General features: G+C 35.4%; 2 protein-coding genes, 1 long non-coding RNA gene and 1 other non-coding gene across 7 annotated transcripts; 3 read left to right on the forward strand and 1 right to left on the reverse strand.

Moving 5' to 3' along the window:
• Nucleotides 1-750: 750 nt before the first annotated feature.
• LOC111810962 lies at nucleotides 751-882 on the reverse strand. Its single transcript, XR_002817477.1, has one exon. It is a non-coding gene; the product is annotated as a U6atac minor spliceosomal RNA (small nuclear RNA).
• On the forward strand, nucleotides 783-3842 carry LOC111809677. 2 transcript variants are annotated; one of them, XR_002817280.1, is made up of 2 exons: nucleotides 783-1449; nucleotides 2626-3842. It is a non-coding gene; the product is annotated as an uncharacterized LOC111809677 (long non-coding RNA). The 2 variants fall into 2 exon arrangements; XR_002817281.1 differs by lacking the exon at nucleotides 783-1449 and adding an exon at nucleotides 2412-2448.
• A 201-nt stretch (nucleotides 3843-4043) lies between these two features.
• On the forward strand, nucleotides 4044-8354 carry LOC111809676 (fibroin heavy chain-like). 3 transcript variants are annotated; one of them, XM_023696056.1, is made up of 5 exons: nucleotides 4044-4245; nucleotides 4700-4781; nucleotides 5115-5316; nucleotides 7331-7434; nucleotides 7573-8354. In XM_023696056.1, exons 3-5 carry the CDS (start codon nucleotides 5295-5297, stop codon nucleotides 8071-8073), a joined length of 627 nt encoding a protein of 208 aa, XP_023551824.1. In that variant the 5' UTR covers nucleotides 4044-4245; nucleotides 4700-4781; nucleotides 5115-5294; the 3' UTR covers nucleotides 8074-8354. The 3 variants fall into 3 exon arrangements, with proteins under 3 accessions (XP_023551824.1, XP_023551823.1, XP_023551825.1); XM_023696055.1 differs by having other exon boundaries at nucleotides 7331-8354; XM_023696057.1 differs by lacking the exons at nucleotides 7331-7434; nucleotides 7573-8354 and having other exon boundaries at nucleotides 5115-5482.
• Nucleotides 8355-10667: 2313 nt separating this feature from the next.
• On the forward strand, nucleotides 10668-21379 carry LOC111810039 (plant intracellular Ras-group-related LRR protein 6). The gene is made up of 21 exons (XM_023696577.1): nucleotides 10668-10917; nucleotides 11018-11081; nucleotides 11159-11295; nucleotides 11400-11486; nucleotides 12051-12126; nucleotides 12293-12367; nucleotides 12449-12518; nucleotides 12622-12699; nucleotides 12800-12860; nucleotides 12969-13047; nucleotides 15775-15865; nucleotides 16282-16342; nucleotides 16460-16527; nucleotides 16640-16710; nucleotides 18644-18781; nucleotides 19197-19301; nucleotides 19745-19869; nucleotides 19989-20085; nucleotides 20507-20581; nucleotides 20909-20964; nucleotides 21060-21379. The coding sequence occupies exons 1-21, from the start codon at nucleotides 10853-10855 to the stop codon at nucleotides 21130-21132; spliced, it is 1752 nt and encodes a 583-aa protein (XP_023552345.1). The 5' UTR covers nucleotides 10668-10852; the 3' UTR covers nucleotides 21133-21379.
• Nucleotides 21380-21430: the final 51 nt, after the last annotated feature.

Here is a 21430-nt window from a genome sequence, read left to right on the forward strand (position 1 = left end):
ATATATATATATATATATATTTATTTATTTATATATGTAAAATTATTATTAATTGGGAGAACCTAACAAAAATGTTATTTATTTATATGAAAATTTGATGTCATTCTCATACAACATGCATCCTATTATCTATTTTTAGGTACTGTAAACAAAATTTTAAATCAAACGGCTTCTAAATCACAAATTTAGTTCATAAACTTTCAAATTTTTATTTAGTCTTTAAACCTTCCAAAATATTTAATGAAGTGTTCGGTTTGAATTTTGAAAAGATGGAAATCGGCCTGAGTATTCATAACCCACGATTTTTTTCGAGGATTCAATAGATTCACTTTAAAAAGTCTCGAAGTTCTATTGTGAATTTTGTGTATAATAAGGTTTTTGATATTGGAACCATCAATTTTAATTGATGTCTAACCTTATTAGGCAAAAACCCTAATCCAACAAATTTTTTTGTCAAAACTCTAAAGGGGTTCATGAAATTTTTCTGAAGCAAAAATTTATTACATATAAAATTAAAAAATATAAAAGTAGATTGAAAACTTTTTAGAATTATTTGAGCAAATAAATATAAATATGAAAATTTATTTGAGCAAATAAATATAAATATGAAAATTTAGAGGCTAAATTTGTAATTTAACCCAAACGAAAATTTAAAAGAATGTCCACTCAATGAAGAAGACCTAGAAGGCTAGAATGTGAAGTTACCATTTTTCTTTGCTTTTTTGGTATAAAATGCTGAAGAATAAAAAAAAAAAAATTGGGTTATAGATCCACCTGCGAGAGGTGGGTAGCCTTAACCGGATGTGTTTTAACAGGGAAGCCCGAAGGCTGTTCCCGACCCTGTCAGGGGAGATGCCAACCATCTCTCCTTTAATCGAACACAACGTAGTAGATGTTAAATTTATTTCATATAACAGAAATTAATTGTTACATTTTTCGATGTGGGATGTACCAAAATAGAACCTTACTTCTCCGAGCTCTCCGCTCCCATTTCCCCTCTCCTGTAATTCTCTAATCCCGAACGAAAATGGCTACAGATCGAAACGGTGAGCTATTAACTAAGAGAGGAAGTTCCGATAACGACGAGACCAGCGAAGGAAGAGGAGAAGAAGAGAACGGTTCTAGGTCAAAGAGAAATTCCGACAAGGATCGTGAAAATTTGAGCTCCGATTGACGAAAACGCAGGAAATCAGTTCGGATTCCGATGATAAGCATGACAAGAAACGTGGAATGAGTTCAAGAAGAAGGCGCACATCCCGTAAACGACACAGTAGTAGCGAGAAGGATTCTGATTCCGAGGATACCGAATCTGATAGCTTGAGTATGATTCGGAGAGGAGGAGGAGGAGGAGGAAGAGAAACGGAGGAAGGAGAAGAAGGAACGAGGAAAGAAAGGAGCAGTGACGAATTCATGCGGAAAGTACAACATTATCAAAGAAACTGATACCTGGTACGTGAAGATTGAATTCCATGAATGCTTCGGTTTGTGCTTGCTGTCTTCCTTTCTTGCTCAACTTTTTGGCTTTGATGAAGCTCTCTGCATGTAATCAATTAAACCTGATATTCATTATACTGTGAAACAGTTTCTATATTGGTTTCTTCTGCATAACCATTGGCTCTTTCTTGCAACTTCTTGATTGATGAAGTTCATTGCATCATCGTAAATTGATTGATGCCCAATATTTTTCATTAGCTCAATCATGCTAATTCATGAAATTTGTGATCTGTAACATTATCTTACGGCTTACAACTACAAAGTTTGTGCAATTGCTCTATGCAGTAGTTGAATTTCCTTCATTTTTATGAACAGATTGCATACTTTCAATGGATTTGAATTAATTAAAACCAAATTTGGTTTTCATGTTATTTCACCGTCGAGAAAGAAGACTTCCAATACTTGATCCAGATAACCCACTTATGCTGTTTATGGGACTCATATTACTTTCGTAGTGTGCCTATTCGTTTGATTGAACATGAATGTCTACCAAGGTCAGAAGAATTTATGATCTAACTGCTTTCGTAGCTGTGGTATTGTTGCTGATCATATTACTTTGAATATTACATTGCTTTTATGTGAACTTGGGAAGTCTAGCTAATTGGGAAGAGAAGCTAAGTTTTTGAGCAGTAAGTAGACGAACTGATCATGTTTAGTTTGCTCCTCCCAGTCGTTACTTGTGAGATCCCACATCAGTTAGAGAGAGGAACGAAGCATTCCTTATAAGGGTGTGGAAACCTCTCTCTAGTAGACGCATTGTAAAATCGTGAGGCTGACGGAGATACATAATGGACCAAAGTGGACAATATCTGCTAGCGGTAGGCTTGAGCTGGTACAAATGGTATCAGAGCTAGACACCGAATGCTATGTCAACGAGGATGCTGGGCCCCCCAAGGGGGTAGATTGTGAGATCCCACATTGATTGGAGAGGGGAATGAAGCACTCCTTATAAGGGTATGAAAACGTCTCTCTAGCAGATGCGTTTTAAAACTGTGAGGCTAACAGCAATATGTAACGGGCCAAAGCGGACAATATTTGCTAGCGGTGAACTTGAGCTGTTATATTAATAACGGTCGAAGATAGCTGTTATGTTTATTTCTCTTACTCATTTTGTGATGATTGTTTGTACAGATTCATAGAGGACCTTTACACGGCCACTTTTCCATCCAAAAAGTAAGGTTCTGAGTGATTATTGTATGCAGCTACCACGTTCTTGTTTGAGAAGTTAGAATGCTAGATGGAACATTACTATGATCAATATCTCTTGTAGTGCGAACTTTATACAGCATTTTTAATGTGTTTGATGATGAAGAACAGAGGAGGTACTTTCTACTGTTCTTCCTCTTTCTTTACCTGCTGTTCATTTTGATGATTAAATGCATCTCTTTCTGGGAATTTTGCTCATCTGGTTGTTGAACATGGATGTTTGATGATGGATAGAAGAAATTCTTTATTCAATTTTCAAAAGTATATCAAATAGCTGTTCAACAGACTAGCAAACGAACTATTACTAAAAATCATTATCCAATTCACTCTACTTTTCAGGCAAGAACTACTCGTAGAGCGAACAAGCTCGACTCGGTGAGGAGATGGCTTACCAGTATAAGCTCGGAAAGTTTGAGGTAGGCATAAATGTGAACGAAGTTTTCCTGCAGTTTAATTTGATGCAATCTCGGGCTAGTTCCTCGAGTTTTTGCTACATCTTAATTCAGGCTGCAGCTGCCATCCAGCAAAGATTGGACCCAGATATCGCCCTGTGACAGAAGAGTCTGTGTTTTACAGGATTATCTCGTGTTTAGTACTGCATGGTTGAGTGGAACCATGAAGTTCCCAAATGTTGTCTTTTGGGTTCCAATAAAGGGAAGCTCTCCAATCCCAGGCTAGTTCCTCAAATTTTTGTTGCATCTTATTACAGGCGGCAGCAGCCATCCAACGAAGATGGGACCGAGATGTGATAGAAGAGTGTATTTTGCGGTTTGGTACTGCATCGTTCCACTCTGAAGAAGTTTTTGAACGTTTCTAAATGTTGTCTTTGGATTCCATGGATTCCAAAGGGAAGCTCTCCAATCCGATCATTTCTGTCGACCTTCGTGGATAAGGAATTAACTCAATGAAAGCTCTCATACCAAATGATAAGGAATCACTATAAGGGAAGTAAGATTCCGATTATCTTGTTGATCGAATATTTCAAATCTCAAGACAAGAACATTTGTTTGAGATTTGAATCACTTCACAACCAAGATCAATGATATCTAGTTTGAATAATTCTATATGTAACCTAAACTATAGAATTACAATGAAACTTAGTCATTGACTAAAAAAAAATATACAAATGTTCATTTTACGCATTTTCTAAGTCTCTTCCATAAAGATAACATACATCTTCTATAAAGATAATATATATGACTTTATAATAGCTTCAAAATTAAAACTCTTAATCTTCAAAATCATTTATATATTAACCTAATTAATATATATTAAAGATAAATAAATAAATAAATAAATAAATATATTTATATATTTATTTAGTTAATTAATCCTATTTTTAATTCAGCGCACCTCCCTCCCACCCCCAGCTAGTGCATCCTAGCCCTGCGGGACGCGCGTCTCAGCCTCCCAACGAACTCTCCACAGCTATCTCCCTCTCACATTCTCTCGCCTCCGTGCAATCAGAGTTACTTATCTCCGTCAGCCCCGAACCCGCGCCGTTAGTGTGGTCGCGCCGCCGCTCATTTTCATATTCAGCCCAAGGTTTTGCTTCTTTTGTTTTATTTTTTAGTTTGTTTCATTGATTTATTCGTTCATCCACGAAGAAGAACATCGAAACAAGCGTTTTTTTTTTTTTTTTTTTTTTTTTTTTTTTTTTTTTTTTTTTTTTTTTTTTTTTTTTTNTGCTTCAACCAATTTTCAATCAATCCAAATGAAAACATAAAGCTAAAAAGGCATCAGAGTTTGTTTGAAAGACATTGAGTTTGCTTGAGTATAGAAGAAACCATCGATTCATAACTGTTGTAGGGAGGCTTAAATCTATTTTTTGAATATAGAAGAAATTTTTCGAATCAGAACGGATTTGAAATCTTCCCGAATTCAGGGGCTTCTAACAGTAAAACATGAACCTATCGTGCCATGTTCTTTGACCCTTTAGGAGGCTTGTCTCTCTGAGTGCTGTAATGACTAAGGTAGGCTATTTGCTTGTTATTTGCAGAAAGGAATGGGAGGCAGAGGAGTTATTGGTGACAAATGGTCCATGAGGGTTCTCTGGGTCTGTGCCCTAGGAAGTGCAGTCGGTAAGCCATATTAGGGCATGCTTGAGAGAGATTTTGAAAGAGTTTAAATCGCTTTTATCACGTTCAAAATCACTCTAAAACATGTTTTTAATCGTTCAAGAATCAATTCTGATGGTCTGAAATCTGCATTTAAACGTGTAAGATTAAGCATTAAATTGATTTGGATGATTAAAGGCCTGTTTGAAGTGATTTTGAGTATGACAAAAGTGATTTTTACCATTTTATATCAGTCCCAAATATGGCTTGGACTTGTGTAATCTTTTGTATCATTCTTTATCTTCATATAAGGTATAACAAAACTTCCTAACTTGATAATTATTATCACTTGTCTAGGTTTGTATATGGTTGCTCAAGAAAGACAATTACAGAACAGGGCAAGAATGTTGGCTGAGAGTTTGAAGGACGTGGAATCAGGAGGCAGTGGTGAAAATGTTTAGGCCTTTTAGGGCGTTGTTGAAATGTGAGCTCCAGACTACCTGAGATTCTATCTTTTGCAAATTGCTCCCATCTCTTATGGTGGCTACAAACCAATACTGTGAGTTTCCAATAATGTGAAATAGTTAGATCTCTGTTTATTGTAATGAACTTGGATTTCATCTGAATTCATGGGATACAATAATTATGCTGAATCAGTGTTTAGTGGGTCACTTTGAGAAATGGGATTCAGAAGCAGATATATCAAAAGTTAATAATTTTAAAGACGTCCTTTTGATGTTTTCACTAGTCGATGACTTCGAAAAAACATATTCACCTTCTCCTTTGGTATCATTCTTTAGGGTAAGGTACAACCTTTTTGGTACCTCAACTTTCTTTGAAAGCCAATCTCTTTGTTACTCTAGATGAGTTTACAATAGAAAAGTCTCTGTTCATCATAATATCCTTAAATGATGGAGGAACGCGTCGAGGTTGAGAATTGTACTTCGAAATGGAAGTTGTGTCCCGCTCTTGCTCTATATTTTGGAGTAGGAGTTGAGGAGTTGAGTTCTTTCTTTCCCCAATAAGTTTGAATCTCGTTGTACCATAATGGAGATTTGATTTAAATGCCATCGTTTTCTAGCATAATCTAATGACCTTAGCCATTCTTTGCTCAAGACTCATTCCTCTTCCACCCAGCCTTTTATCTCATCACAAAATTCCACCCCATTCTTTGTACAAAACCTATGGATCCCTCACCTTTTGTTTTCTTGGTTTTTTTNAAGCACAGAATTCATGAAGAAAGCAAACCTTTCCTTTTTATTAGTTAAACCAATTCCTAACCATTCTTCTCCACAGACCCATATCGGAAGCAAACCAAATTCTTCTTATGGGAAATTGTTTATTGCCCCAACAACACATGAAAAGCTTCAACGTTGCATGCCTTAAATGGCTATTTCACACCCTGGTGCTCTTTTGCCACACTATTCTGTACATACCTTGTGAGTTCCTTTGAATGGACGGCTCCCTTCCCCGAGCTAGCTCACCTTCTCCTTGCTCCACTTCATTGGGGCATCCCTTTAAGAATGAGAAGAGATATCCTTGGGTTAACTTCATCAAAGCCTTCTTTTAGGTCACATGGAACGAACAAACCACAGAACCTTTCAGGCCAAGGAAAGGCCTTTTGAGCACCTTTTGGATAGTATTACTTACTTAGCTATATCTTGTTGGTGTAAATTGTTACCTCTTTTTAAATCCTACACACCTTTATCTCTTCCTACCAATTGGAGAAGCTTTTATAACTCCTTTCGTTTGGGATTTCTCTCCCTTCTTTTGTAATTTCATCCATCAATAAAATAGTTTCCTACGTATTTTAAAAACCATTATTCTCTACAAAACCCACCATGTGAATCTCCAGTGTTCATGCCTTCTGCACTTCTTCTGCCATTTCTAAATTTCGTCTAAACCTAGTTACAGTTTTTACCTTACCACTTGATTGTATGAACTTAGAACTGTGGGATTTTTGTTTCAAAAACTACCCTTGGAGTTGAAACTTGTTAGAATTTTTACCTTATGGCAAACATCTTTAATCATGTCCTTCAATTTTGGATTATACCTCATTTTAGTCTCAACAAGATTGTGACATGGCATCTATAATTGATACATTCTTGTTGAGTTAAAACAATTCATTATGTTTTAACCTTTTGACTTGTATACATGTTGGTTTAATTACTATAATGTTCATTAATTTTTTGACTTAAGAGCATGAAAATTGTTTCTGAAAGTCCATACTGCTCCTCTTTGGTATGTAACTAATCCCATATGAATGCATAAACACGTAATGTTTAGATAGCAACACTAATTTCATGACCAGTGGATTCCTGGAAAATGAAGCCATACCCACTGCCCTTACTTTACCTTCCCCACGCCTCAAACTTCAGTTCCCTTCGCACATATATAAAATCCCTCCTATTCGTCTTCACTTCACACCCATCCAAAGCACCAAATCTCCACTAAAACCATGGGTTCCCTCAAATATTTCCTTCTGTCTCCTTTTGTTTTCCTCTGTTTAAGTTGCACCTTTGCCAATAGAGTCCCCAACTCTGATGATGGATCTGGTTTTGATGTTGGGGCAGGGCCAGGAGCCGTACCAACAGCTGGCCCAGGAGTTGAGAAAGGTGTAAGCAATGTTAGAGCTGGTCCAGCAGCTGAGGGATGGGTAAACGATGTTTGGGCTGGTACGAAAGCTGGACCGAAAGCTGGTCCAGGAGCTGAGGGATGGGTAAGCGATGTTAAGGCTGGTCCGAGAGCTGGACTGAAAGCTGGTCCAGGAGCGGAGGAATGGGTAAGCGATGTTAAGGCTGGTCCGAGAGCTGGACCGAAAGCTGGTCCAGGAGCTGAGGGATGGGTAAGCGATGTTAAGGCTGGTCCAAGAGCTGGACCGAAAGCTGGTCCAGGAGCTGAAGGATGGGTAAACAATGTTAAGGCTGGTCCTACAGTGGGACCAAGAGCTTGGCCAGGAACTGAGGGAGGGGTAAGCAGTAGTGAAGGTGGTGTGAGGAGAGATGTTGATCCAATGATTAATGGACTGGGACTGGGACTGGGAGTGGATATTGGGTATAGATCAGGATTTAGGGCAGGTGTAGGGGGAGGGGAGCATTGGTTTGGCCCAGGAATTGGAGGTCGAGGGGTGTCCAATGAGTGCACATTGGGGTATGTTTGTCCAACCTACGGACGCAGGGGATGCGACAAATTTTCTTATGGAAATTGCGATAGTTATGGCTTTCATCCACTGATGGCTTCCATGCAACTGCACGAAGTTGAAATGAAATGGGCCAAAGGCAGCAAGCCTGCTGCAACGCCTCAAAATGGCGTCTAGTTAAATGCTTTCATGTCCATCTCCTCCTTTCACTCCTGCAATATTAAATAAAGTAATGTTCTTTCACCTCTTGATGAATAAAAACAAGCTGAATACCTTCCCTTGCCTTGCCCTTCCCACTCTTCTACTCTCTTAGACAATGCTTATTCAATAAACACCTCACATCCAATGAAAGAGTTTCCAAATCCATTACATTCCCTCTTTTGTTTACATAATCTTATTAGCTTGCCATCCTCTCGAGCGTCATCGATTTGTTATGTTATAATAATGAAGTTTCGATGTTGAAATGGAAATGTGGTTTGAAATGGCTTTCTTAATGAATGGATATGGTTTGGTTGGATGGCTTGTAAACTTGTTTTATATAGGGTTTGAGTTCGTATTATGAAATAAAATGATAGAGGTATGGGTGTTCAATTGAAGCATACAAGACATTGTTGAAAACTGTCATCTTAAATCTATGAGGCATGGGGGTTCGATGTCGGTTTTGAAACGACATTGAATTCGATGTCAGTTCTAAATTTAAAATGTAACTAACTGTTATCGTACACGTACAATGACATATATTTTGATGGAAGTTTTGCAAACCATCGTCATACTCTTAACACTTACTAACGTAATGGTTGATGATAATGAAGAGTTGATGTGTCGTAGACCTAGAATATTGTAGTGCATGTTAGATGACAGAATTTCTTACACTGATTCCTAACAGAAGTTTCTTACACGGATTCCTAGGACAAGACAACATTTTTTGGAATGTCTCGCACCAGAATACCAATCATTCAATTAAAACATTCATCTCTTTCCTCCTTCGCTATGTCGTCCTTCCCTTTCTTCTTCATCTCTGTTTCCTTTCTTCGATCGACTTGATGTCACCATCGGACCTCTTGTTGTTGCTGTTGCACAATAATCTCCTCTTCTATTTTCTTCTTCCTCGCTCAATCGACCATCTCTTTCCACACACATTTCTTGTTGGGAACTCGACGAATGCCCAAAATCAACTATGGAAGATGGATAGAATCATTCACTCGTCAGTATCCAAGTTTTGCCACTACTACTGACAAACACCCAAATTACATCCTCCTCCGCTCCCAAATCCTTGATCTTAATAGCAACATCGTTGAGTAAAGGCCACTAGTAAAGGGCGTGAGGCGGCAGTGACGGTGCAGCTAAGTGGATGAAGTGGTTCTACAATGGTAAGCATGCAATAAATACAAAATAGAAAGTTCCATAAGTCGAACCTTATAAATATATGAATGCATGGTCAGAGCATGCTAGTAAAAATGTTATGACTCTAGGTTATGCGTATAGTTTATTGAGTCATGGGCTATAATATTGAGTATTGTAGTCTATTAATTCCCGCGGAGTTCCTTATCGATGCGCTGTGTGCTAAGTAAGGAATAATGAGAATTCTTGATCGTTGGTTTATATGATGTTAAGAAATTAGTAGATGGGCTGTATTTGACGGAGGGCGAGTCTTAAATACGTGTCCGTAGATTCTAAATAAGCATACAGAGAGTCAATAACCCAAGCTAAAAGTAGCGGTAATACCTTTCAATGAGCAAATAATCCTATAAATAAAATTTAAGAAGGGTTAGAAAGATAAGTAATAAAACTTGTAAACGACAAGTTAGCTACTTACCCACTAAATTAATTACTCATCAATATTATTTTAACTTTTTTTTTTTCAGATAGGGAAGGTGCAGAACAATCGTGGTGACGAGGCAACCAGATTACAGAGAATCCTTTTTCTGAGCCTGTTTTATGTATATGTGCTTTTGTTGTTAAAAACTTATATACCGGTTATTTTGAGTGGTAAAAAGTACTTGGGTTTTACCTTGACCGATTGATTCAAATGTTTTACTTACCATGTATGAATATGTTTTGTTTTCTGGTTGGTTTTCAAAGCAAATTATCCGTCAGTAGTAACTCTTGTGATTCGAGATGTCAATAAGCGGATGTTACACGAGGGATGTTCGAGAGCCTAGTAGCAACAAAGGGAGTCAGCCTGAGACGTTTGTCGAGTCTTCATTTTTATATAGATAATCTATTTTTATGTATCTCGATCTCATTCCCTCTTTATAATCAAAACTAAACATTTATACTTCTATTTGTTTGGTAAAATGGTTCCAAATTTCACGAAATTTTATAGTAATTATTCATCGCCTATTCTTTTCACACATTTTCATTGTATGATCAATTGGTCTCGATCTTAATTTTCGAAGACCCAAAAATTAGGTCATGACATTAGCACGTAAATGTAAGAAATTTTAATACCCAAAATCAATTTATTTTCAAGTCAGCTTTAACTTGAGAGACTATTTAGTTATTTAAGTTTCTTATAAATTTGAAAATGTAAAAAAAAAAAACTAAGATTATTAATGAAAATTTAAAAAGTTAAAAAGGTAATTTTAAATTTTTTTAATAGTTTAATATTATTAATAGTTTTTTTTTTTTTTTTTTAATTTCATTAAATAAAATTTTGGAACAAAAAGTATTTGTTTTTAAGATAAAGTATAAAACTTTTTTATTTATTTATTAATTTTTAATGTTTTAATCCTGTTCTATAATCTACTCTGAAATTATTAAAAAGGAAAAGGGGGAAAAAAAAAATGGAAGTTGGAACCGCATAATCGAGCGGTTGGTTGGGTAACTGGTCGCCAGAAATGGAGCGCTCGTTCTCTCTCTCGACCTAAACGAGCTTCTCAATCGCCTACGACGGCCATAGATCTGCATCCAAAACTCTGGAATCTGCACTCATTATACTTGGAGCATTCAAGCAATGGATCGTGTGCTAAAGGCCGCAAGAGCATCCGGCTCTCTTAATCTTTCGAATCGCTCTCTCAGGTAAGTACTGTATTCATTTACACATCCTGATCATTACTTGAAGCACTTTAATCTTGTATTGTTTGAAGATCATGTGCCTGATTTTGGTTATAATCTTTAGTGATGTGCCAAGTGAGGTTTATCGGAGTTTGGATGCAGTTCAGGCGGACGAGAAGTGGTGGGAGGTAAACTTTCTTCACTTTCGAGTTGGAGGTCTAAGAATTGGTTGTAAATTGTTTCATTCATTGCTTTGTTTTTGCAGGCTGTGGAGCTACATAAGCTGATTCTAGCTCATAATAATATTCAATTGTTGGATGAAGAGCTAAGGAATTTATCTTCTCTTACTGTATTAAATGTTAGTCACAACAAACTTTCTGAACTACCAGCTGCAATTGGAGAGTGAGTTCTGATTTAGTGTTTTTTCTTAAGGAAAAAAAAACACTCCTGTGCTCATTTCTTAGAAAAGTTTAAGATGGTTGTATTTTGTTAATTCACTTTTGCAGGCTTCCTGTCCTAAAGCTCTTAGATGTATCCTTCAATTCATTAATGAGAATACCTGAGGAAATTGGATCCGCCATTTCCCTTGTCAAGTATTCCTCTTCCCTTCTACATATCCCCAGTAGATTTACTTATTCATAATTTGTGAGGAGAGAATCTAGCAGAATATTTGCGGAAATGAGAGATTGTTGATGAATTCATTTGCCTTTAAGTGGTAATTTTCTTTTTTAAATTCTATGAGCATCTAGGGGAATGACATTACAAGGACACAAGGAACTGAAGAATTGATTGAAGTCATCTAAAAATCAATGTTCAGTCTTCTTTTTTATTTGAAGTGTTTTTCAGCTTTGCTAATTGAATAATATTTTTGTAGATTCGTACAGACATGATTAATCTTCCTCTCCTTTACCTCATTTTTTTTTGCTTTCCTGAATAAAGAACTGACATGTACCATTCCTGCAAATATTCACTTCTAATTGTAGTTCCAACATGTAAAAAGAAATAATTTTTTAGTTTTGTAAATCCATTTTCCTTTATTTATTTTTATCATTGAGCCTCCAAATGAGCATGTAAAAAGAAATCATTTTTTAGTTTTTTAAATCCATTTTCCTTTATTCATTTTCTACCGGACTAATTGAGGCAATTGTTTTCCTTAGATTTGACTGTTCAAGCAATCGCCTTAAGGAACTACCAGGTGGACTTGGAAGGTGTTCAGATCTATCAGATCTGAAGGTAATTGTTTCCTGCTGTGATCTGCACTGACTTTCAAATGCCGAAATGGTCTGTTTCTTGAGCAGTCTGCCTTGACTGACCTTGTGGTGCATACCAGGAAAAAAGGGTTACTTTTTGTTTTTAGCATAATATATCTAGCAAGGATTCTTAGTGTATCATTCCTCAGGCATCAAACAATTCCATTTCCAGCTTGCCTGATGAACTTGCAAACTGCTCAAAATTGACAAAGCTTGATATGGAGGTAATGATAGAGAATATTAAATGTTTGGTCTTGTAATGGTATTTAGTTACTAATTTCCAATTTAATCTCTTTGTTTGGCAGGGGAACAAGCTAACCATGATACCCAAAAATTTGATTGCATCATGGACCATGCTTACTGAACTTAATGCCTGTAAGTTTTGAAGTCTTGACCTGTCCATCTGACACTGTTGTATAATTTATATTTTGCATTACCACATACAGAGAAATATAAACATAGAATTTAATTTTTGCAGCAAAGAATTTGCTTAATGGATTGCCTGAGAATATTGGTAGTCTATCACGCCTCATTCGTTTAAATATTTTCCAAAACAGTGAGTTTTTTGGCTGATTAGCCTACTTAATCTCCTTTTCCGTCGATAATTTTATTATTTTCTTTCATTCTTTAACAAGGCTTTCCAAATATATCTGCAGAAATTTCATCAATCCCACCTTCAATTAAGGATTGCTGTGCTCTTGCAGAGTTATATATAGGGTAATGTTCCATCTTCAATTGGTTTAGATTGTAATGGGTTTTTATTGTATGTTATTTTTCTTCTTTTAACATTTTAATTTGATTTAGTAATGTTATTTCAAATTATAGGAATAATTCAGTGAGTATGTTACCAGGGGAGATTGGGGCACTTTCTCATTTAGGGACCTTAGATCTTCACTCAAACCAGGTAGTCCGTTCATCTAAAGTTCTTACCTATATTTTTTCTCTTACCTCTACTAATGGATGATAGAGAATAGGGAAGCTATTAAAGAGGAAAATAGCAATTGGAAAACTGTTGGAGGGAGCTGTACAGCTCTTTGAAATGTTGGTTAGGCTAAATCAGGGATAAGTGAGCATTCAAACATTAATAAATTCTACCTTGATTTCTTCAAGCTTATCCATTTCTCAGCATATAATACATTGCTGTATAGCATGGTTTTTGAGTTCTGTAATTTTTTTCTTAAGAAATAGAACTTTCAAATTTCTATACAAGAGCATACAGAAAACACAAGTCCATAAAAAGAAACCATAAAAGTTTCTGCAACATTTTGGACGGCAATCCATTGTTGTTCTATCTTACATTTGTTCTTTCCCAAATTTAATTTACGTTTTCTTATAAGAAAAAGTTATGTTCCGAGTTAGTACTACAAAAAAATTTAAATACTGTAAACCAGAAAAAGTTCATGATCTTAAATTATTAATATTTAACTTCAAAATATCTAATGCATAAGCTATTGCTAAGCTCAAATAACTGACTATATTAACGAAACGAAATTTCCATGAAATTCAACCCCGTGGTCTTTGGTTATGGGCATACTTTCCATCACATATAACTAGTGTGAAATAAAATGCTTACAGGACAGCGTGGGGTTTTCCAATTCTTTAGTTTGAAAATCAAAACAAGGGGAACAAGCTCATGTTTGAAGCTCTTAATTAGCATGGATTAGATTGGATTTGAACAGTAACTGAAACTCTTGGTTGGTGGTGTAACATAATAAATAGATACCCATTTTACGATTCATATGAAGGATTAATAGTATTTAATATGCAAGAAGTCAATTTCTCAGAAATGTTGTTAGTTTTTGAGGGGTATTAAACGTTGGGTTTGCTAGTGAAGATGGTTATAATAAATAGAGTAATTCGAGGGGTAGGAGATGGGCATAATTTGGAATTAGTCTAGATGGAGAACTATGCCTTTCAAAGGCATAATAGCTATTGTAATTTTGCTTGATGTTCTGGTACAATTTCAGCCCAATGGCTTTCTATCAAATTTGTCCTAAAAGAACATTGATCTTGGGATTAGATCTACTGTTTTGCTAGGGGAGAGGTTTTTGGCTGGTCTGTTGTTTTGTGGTTTTATGGGTAATGTGGCTTGAAAGGAATAGGAGGATTGGTATTTAGAGGAGGCGTGGTAGATGTTTAGATTTAATACATCTTTATGAGAAATTGATTACAAACTTGCTCAAGGCTTCATGTAGAACATCAAAATGGAGTTTCAGAAAGGAGGAAGGAATTATTCGAGGGCTAAAGGAGCCATGAAATACAAATTAGTGTCTGCAATTAAGACTTTATGATTATGCCAGAAGAAGTCATCTGCGATATACCACCCGAAGAACCAATGAAAAGTATCCAAGGGAGTACACAAATGTCTAAGCATGAAGGGAAAAAGTTCCAGAAAAGATCTTTTTGTCTTGCAAAGGAAAAGTGTGAGCGGGTAAGAGAGCTTGCTAGCAAAGAAAACGCTTGAATTTTAGGAGATCATGCTTGGAATTACAGGAGTGGTGCCATCAACAACTGAAGCACCTAGAATAGTGCCAAACATTTCACTTTTTCCTTCCTTTTCTGACATCAATGGAAGTTGTTTCTTGTTAAAAAAAATATTAATGGCAGAGGGCAGAGGGCAGACAAATACATATGAAGAATGAAAGACGGACAGAGTGGAGGTGAAAGGATAGTGAAGAGGATGAAAGCTTGCTGGCTATAGAATATCTCCAATGTGTGGAATGGCCAAGAGATGTTGATAATGTCGGGTGGGAAGTGAGGAGCTAAATCATGAACTAGAGAATGGCTATAGAATGCACTCATGCACTTCATTACTTCAAGGGTGGAGAAGCTCTGGAATTAGATAGGTTCATGGGTCTGGATTAATTTAAACGAAAAGAAAGCCAATGGAATGGAGGAGTCTACATGTAGTCTTCAGATTAGGTTTAGGAATAATTTTGGGGCTGAGGAGTGGATTAAAATTAGCCATAAAAACATAGATAAAGAAAAGAAACTGAATTGTTAAAAAAGAAATTGGTCCTAAGAAACCACTAACCCTCGATGATGGTTGCTCTTGGAGTAGAGTAGTGTTGGGAACATTATTAACATTATGAGGCTATTAGGGACATGAACTTTTAGCTTGTTAGTGGTGTGGTTATGAATAGAGTACATTAGAGGAGTTTGAGACAGGCATCTTTTGGGATTTGTTTTAGGAGAGAGAGTCTATCGATCTTAGTACTGACTAAAACTTCGTCGTTACTTTAATTTACAATCTAATTTCAGCCCTAATTTCCTGCTGTTCAATCTCAGGTTCTAGTTCTGATCAACATTTTTCTCATGAACTACCAAATACCTGCCTAGAAATTGAGATGAAAATAAAATAATTTTGCCCTTGGTTGGAGAACAATTCATGCTAAAAGCTTGCTATTCAGTGCATAATTAATTACCCATGCGATACAGAGTAAAAATTGTAAATCTTGCATGGATGGAGAATAGGAGTACTTTTTCTACTCTAAAGAAAGTTGTTTCTTCATATGGTTTTACTATCTTGTATATTATACATTCAAATTATATTCTATTCTTGCCACTGAGTGAATACTCTTACTTTGATAATCCTTGGGATTGTGTGGACGCTCCTTACTACTATTTGCAGTTGAAAGAGTATCCAGTTGAGGCATGCAAGTTGCATCTCTTGGTTTTAGATCTTTCAAACAATTCATTGAGTGGACTGCCCCCAGAAATCGGTAAGGTTAGCAGATATAAACTGGGATGTTTGAAATACTGAAATTATTAAAAGTTTCATATTCATATAGATTCTTCTTTCGCACTGTTTGTAGAGTTTATCGATGTTAGTTACTCCACATGATCCTGGTTCTCTGATAGATTTTTTTAGAGGCAGTAAAAGATTAGTTGTATCAACTTCTATTCTTTTATAAGCATAGACCAATGTAGTGCCAGAACTTATTGAGCAAGTGTTGCCTCGACTTAACTTGCCTGCTTCTGGGAGGCGAATGTAGTTTTCTTATAACCACAGAATGCCCCTTGCATTCTTTTGAAAGTTAGATTTAGTGAATGTAACTGGAAAAATTAGAAACAACAGGGTATTGTTGTTTTCTTAAAGGACTTTTGACATAAGACATTAATTTTGATTTTTGTGTAGGTAAGATGACTACGCTACGAAAGCTCTTGCTCGCAGGGAATCCCATACGAACTCTTCGAAGGTGTGAAAGTTCTGTTGAGTGTATTCTTACCTACCTAATGCTTATGAATGAATTGCTTTTCATTGTTTAATTTCAATGAAAACGATAACCAATTTTGAATGCTTCGTTCAATGCTAGCTCACTAGTTTCTGGTCCAACTCCTGCTTTATTGAAGGTTCTTCGAAGTAGACTTCCTGAGAATGAAGGTTCAGTAGTTTTTTTGTTTAATTTTATTCTTATTTTTCGGTACTTTAGGGCATATTATTTCATGTCTGCAGTCTTTCTTCGTTATGGTGTTTACATAGTGTACTTTTCTAGATCCTGAAGCTAGTAGCACTCAGAGAGAGAATGTAATTACTATGGCAGCTAGAATGTCTATCACTTCAAAGGTATTGACTGCCATATCTTTTTTACAAATTTCTAACGCTTTTACAGTTCTTCTGTCATCCAATGATGATTTAGTATGTAATTTCTGAACTCTTACTTTGGAGCCATTACCTACCGTACTACATCTGTTACTTGACAGAGATATTGGTCCAAGCTTACTTTTAGGAATAAACAAAGCCTAGTTCGAACATTTTGCATCAGGATAGTTTTTACTATGGAAACTAACTAAAAGAGAGGTAGTGGGATCGACACAACTTTCCAGTGGTTCTAGAATTATTATACTTTATAGTTTCTTAGGCCGGATTGGTAACCTTCCCCTTTTCTGTTTCTGGTTCCTATTTCTCTCTCTTTTTTTTTTTATAGAAAAAGACATGTTTGGCTAACCATTTGTTTTAATTCTTTTTAAAAAGTATTCCTTAAAATGATGCGAAGTTTCAGAAACTATAAAAAAATAGTTTCCTTCTATTCCATTTCTGCTCTCCTCATTTGTACACGCTCCAAAGCTGGCAACAGCAACATCCTCTTTGATTTTGGATAGCCACTTCTGTTACTTTCTCCATTAGCTTCTTTTTTTTCTCTCAATAGTGTGCTTATTACTTGAATTGTATCTCTCGATCCTATTTTTCTCTATTCTCTCTCTCTCATGGATGATATGGGATATCAGATTTTTTCTTCTGCTCACTTGAGTTTCTTTTCCATTTAAATTTCTATTATCTTTCCTCGATTCATAATTTGTTTTTACCAAATGAAAAAACTAATGACGTATTTTATGTTAAAATCTTTCTTCTTCATTCTCGTTGTTGGGTTTTGTTTGTGGTCTAATTGGTTAACTAGAAACACATGTCCAAATTTGCTTAGTTTATTGTTAATTTTTCCAAAAACAAAGTCAACTTCACATGACTAATTTTAAGATTGATTAGAAGTACAAAAGCTCTATGACTCCCTGTCCTTAACAAATGTCTCCTTATCCAATCAGCACTCAAAACTATATGTTAATCTCTTCTAAAAAAGATATATACCAATAGCATGTTGCACTGCTGTTCACAAATATGCTAAAATTTGAATGATTGTTAATATGATCTCTTTACCGAGGATTGCAATAAATTAATGATCACCAGAATTACAATAGTTTGCTGAATAATTTACAGAATATTCTAATTGAGCTAGATGGGAGCCAAGATCATTTAAACAAATGGCTCAAGCTAGAGATGACATTGCCGATCAAATTAGGACAAGAGTTGATAAAATGCATCTCTTGTTATTATTATTTATTTATTCTTTGGTACTTAAGTGTTACTAGCTCTTTAACTCTTTATACTTGTTTTACATTTGTTTTAATACATGTGATATGTTTTTTTTTTTTTTTTTTTTTTTTTTTTTTTTTTTTTTTTTTTTTTTTTTTTTTTTTNATATCTACCAAGTTTTATTTCAACTAAAAAATAAGAATCAATTATCAAACACATTTTGCTTTATTGGTTTATGTTTCTATTTTTCAAAGAAACAAGAAAACGAATTGATTACCAAACACCCTTCTTTGTAGTTACCAAGTTTCTAGTTCTAAAAAGATCTAGAAATAAGAAAAAAGAAACACAACACACAAGTTTCTGAACATACCCTTACCAAAATGGTTTTAGTGGTGCAAGCATTTCATGAGAAGCTCCTATATTAAGTCTCGAAGTTTCTAATTACAAACAAGCAACGAAACCTGGTTGGTTCATTTATCATCAATGGGATGGCAAAAAGTTCTAAATTGCAACGATAATATTCAGAGAATCATAAAATAATTTCTCCGAGTATCATTGATGATAAGATTTGATGCATTTGGCTTTGTTCACTTCCTGCTTCCAATGAGTACCTCAAGCTAGTTTATGTGCGTGTGATTTTTATTCTGTGATTTTCTGTTTTATCATTAATTCATGCTTTTCCTGTTTTAAGGAGCTTTCTCTAGAAGGGCAAGGGCTAAGTGCTGTGCCATCAGAAGTTTGGGAATGCAGTGAACTCATGAAACTTGATCTGTCAAAGAATTCCCTCCAGGAGCTGCCTGTAGAACTTTCCTCGTGTACTTCTCTGCAGGTCAATATGCTTAGTTTAAGCGTTGCACAATCAATGAAGTGATGAGTATAGTTAAGTTCCATAGGAAATACTCATTTTGACAGTCGACAGCTGATCTTAAAACTCATGGGTGGTAGGAACTTCAATTTAGTAAATTTTGAACTGTAGGAAAATATTCTTGCTGCAGTTGGATAAAACCTAATTAGATGTAGACATTTAGGCCAACCAGTTTGATATTTGCAAGTATAAAGGTCAAATTTCCTTCATCACTGCATTTTGCGTTTGTGTTTACCTGGTACCAAAACCTGCAGGACTTTGCCTAAAATATTACACATTCGGATTGATATGTTATTAGCTCTGAAAGTCACGTAGTTTTAACTATTTTTAGTTAAATGTTTTCGATAATTGATAGCATTAATTCATCAAACATATGCAGACCTTGATTTTGTCTAGGAACAAGATTAAAGATTGGCCGGGTGCAATTCTCAAGTCGCTACCTAATCTCATGTGTTTAAAGCTGGATAATAATCCACTTAAACAGGTACAAAGTAATTCATGGATGTTCTTCTTGTTCCTTTTTCTTTAAAAAAAAAAAAAAAAAAAAAAAAAATCGAGAGATGTTCTAGAGTCAGGATTGTACATTGTGACATTTGGGAAGAGAAGTTTTGTTGATATTTAGACTTCGTTAAATTCTTAAATATCCTATTTGCATAAAGGATTTAGCAACCGAGTGGATCATTCAACTCAAAGGAGCTACATTATTTTATTTTTAAGGTCGTATATTTGTTGATCTCTGATAGACTAGTGGTAAAATTCAGTTTTGAAATTTTACATTATTTTTAAATTTTTTGTTTTCTGACATTCTAGCTATTGGATTGACCCCTCCTTTTTCTCGTCACAAATGCTGAACAGTCCGACTGTTTCCCACTAATTGGTTTCTTTTCTAATAAAAATCTAACCAGGTGATGTTACTTGCTTTTGTAGATTCAATCACATGGGTTTCAAGAAACCCCCATGCTACAGGTTTTAGATCTTAGTGGTAACATAGATTCCTTGCCAGAGCACCCAACATTTTCCAGCTTACCCCTTCTGCGAGAGCTTTACCTAAGGTTATTCACAAGAATCTGGGATATTTTTCAGTCCTCTATGATACCTTTCGTGCTTTCATGTACCGTGTTCTTGTATCTGAAAACATTCATACCCTAATGTAATGACTTTTAATTAACAGGAGAACGCGGCTACATGAAGTTCCATCATCTATTTTGGGCTTAAAGCATCTACAGATACTTGATTTGAGTCAAAATTCAATTCAATTGGTTCCAGAGGTAACTTGTTTCATTAATTAATGATTAGTGTAGTTCCAATCCAAGAGGCCTTCACGGGTCAAATTCAAATTGGCGCTATCAGTATGATTAGCCGATGTTCTTATCTGAAAAGTGATTGATTGGCACAAATGCTTAATGATTTACTTTTACTTGTCAAGTTTTTGAAGTATAGCAATTTCTTGGACCAAATTCATGGGCTTCGAATCCATGTGCTATTTGAAGATAGATCTCATGTTTTCATACTTCTTTTGGCTGGGGATAAATATCAGAGGACTTTGATTTTACTCATTGCTCCTGATTTCTTGGATTACAATGTCTATTTAAATTCATATGCTTAGACTAGATATATATTATATTTTGCCCTGTACCTTCCTTCCACCTAGTTCTATCCTCTATCTGATTCATCTTTGATTTGGTGCAGGGATTGAAGAATCTTACCTCCCTTACTGAGATGGACCTATCTGATAATAACATTTCAATGCTCCCTCCACAGCTGGTGAGAATGGGTAGAAGTTGTTAGCGTACATAAAATGCTTTGCATAATACATTGTCTTGCAATTACTTTCTCCCTTGATGGCCTTTTCATTTTCTGTTTCTGGTTTTTAATTTTAAAAGAAGGCTTCTTCAAGACCCACTCTCTTTTTTTAGTACTTTTTCTAAAATTGTTAGTAAATTTCTAAAAACTATAATCACAATTTTAGAGGCTTAGCTATTGCAAGGACCAAATTTAAACTTATTCTAAATCAAAGAGATCATAAACTTTGTCTCAACCTTTGGTTTCTCATCGTCACTTACAATTTACTTTCTTTCTTTCGAAAATCAGAGTTTGCTTGAACCCGGCTTACAGGTACTGAAACTGGATGGAAATCCGCTTAGAAGGTACGACGATGATTCGTTTCATTTTTTCCATTTCAACATGAAAGTAAATTCCTGTGTTAATGTTTGTTAACCAATGGTCACATTTGTTTATACAGCATTCGGAGGGCAATCTTAGAGAAAGGAACCAAAGCTGTCCTAGCATATCTGAAGGATAAATTGACAGAGTAGCATTAACCTTCTCATGCTTCTCTCCATTGGGAAATTGATTTTCTTTTTCCCTTTTTTGAGAATATATAGCATTATTGGGTGAAGATTCAAGTTCTGATCTAGAGAGACAGTTATTGATGTTTTTGTTTCTTATTTATCGTGATTTAAGATATTTGTATTTGGAGGGCTTGTAAATTTTAACTTCGTGGGGTTTGTTTGATGGTAAGTCAAGTTTTATGTCCTTAAAAAAGTAAGTTTATTTACAATATTTTTATTTTATTTTATTTTATATCTTTCATTTCGGAATTGTTGCCAAATG

This window comes from Cucurbita pepo, chromosome LG14, assembly GCF_002806865.2.
Source record: "Cucurbita pepo subsp. pepo cultivar mu-cu-16 chromosome LG14, ASM280686v2, whole genome shotgun sequence".
In the NCBI taxonomy this organism is placed as follows: domain Eukaryota; kingdom Viridiplantae; phylum Streptophyta; class Magnoliopsida; order Cucurbitales; family Cucurbitaceae; genus Cucurbita; species Cucurbita pepo.

What these genes read in the sequence shown, in the direction of transcription:
- LOC111809676 (XM_023696055.1), top strand. Translation starts at nt 5,295, where the DNA reads ATGGTGGCTACAAACCAATACT. An exon ending in GGTGGCTACAAACCAATACT is followed by an intron (nt 5,317 to 7,330) that starts GTGAGTTTCCAA and finishes ATGTTGGGGCAG; the next exon opens with GGCCAGGAGCCGTACCAACA.
- LOC111810039 (XM_023696577.1), top strand. Translation starts at nt 10,853, where the DNA reads ATGGATCGTGTGCTAAAGGCCGCAAGAGCATCCGGCTCTCTTAATCTT. An exon ending in GCTTACTGAACTTAATGCCT is followed by an intron (nt 12,519 to 12,621) that starts GTAAGTTTTGAA and finishes TAATTTTTGCAG; the next exon opens with CAAAGAATTTGCTTAATGGA. An exon ending in TGGACTGCCCCCAGAAATCG is followed by an intron (nt 15,866 to 16,281) that starts GTAAGGTTAGCA and finishes ATTTTTGTGTAG; the next exon opens with GTAAGATGACTACGCTACGA.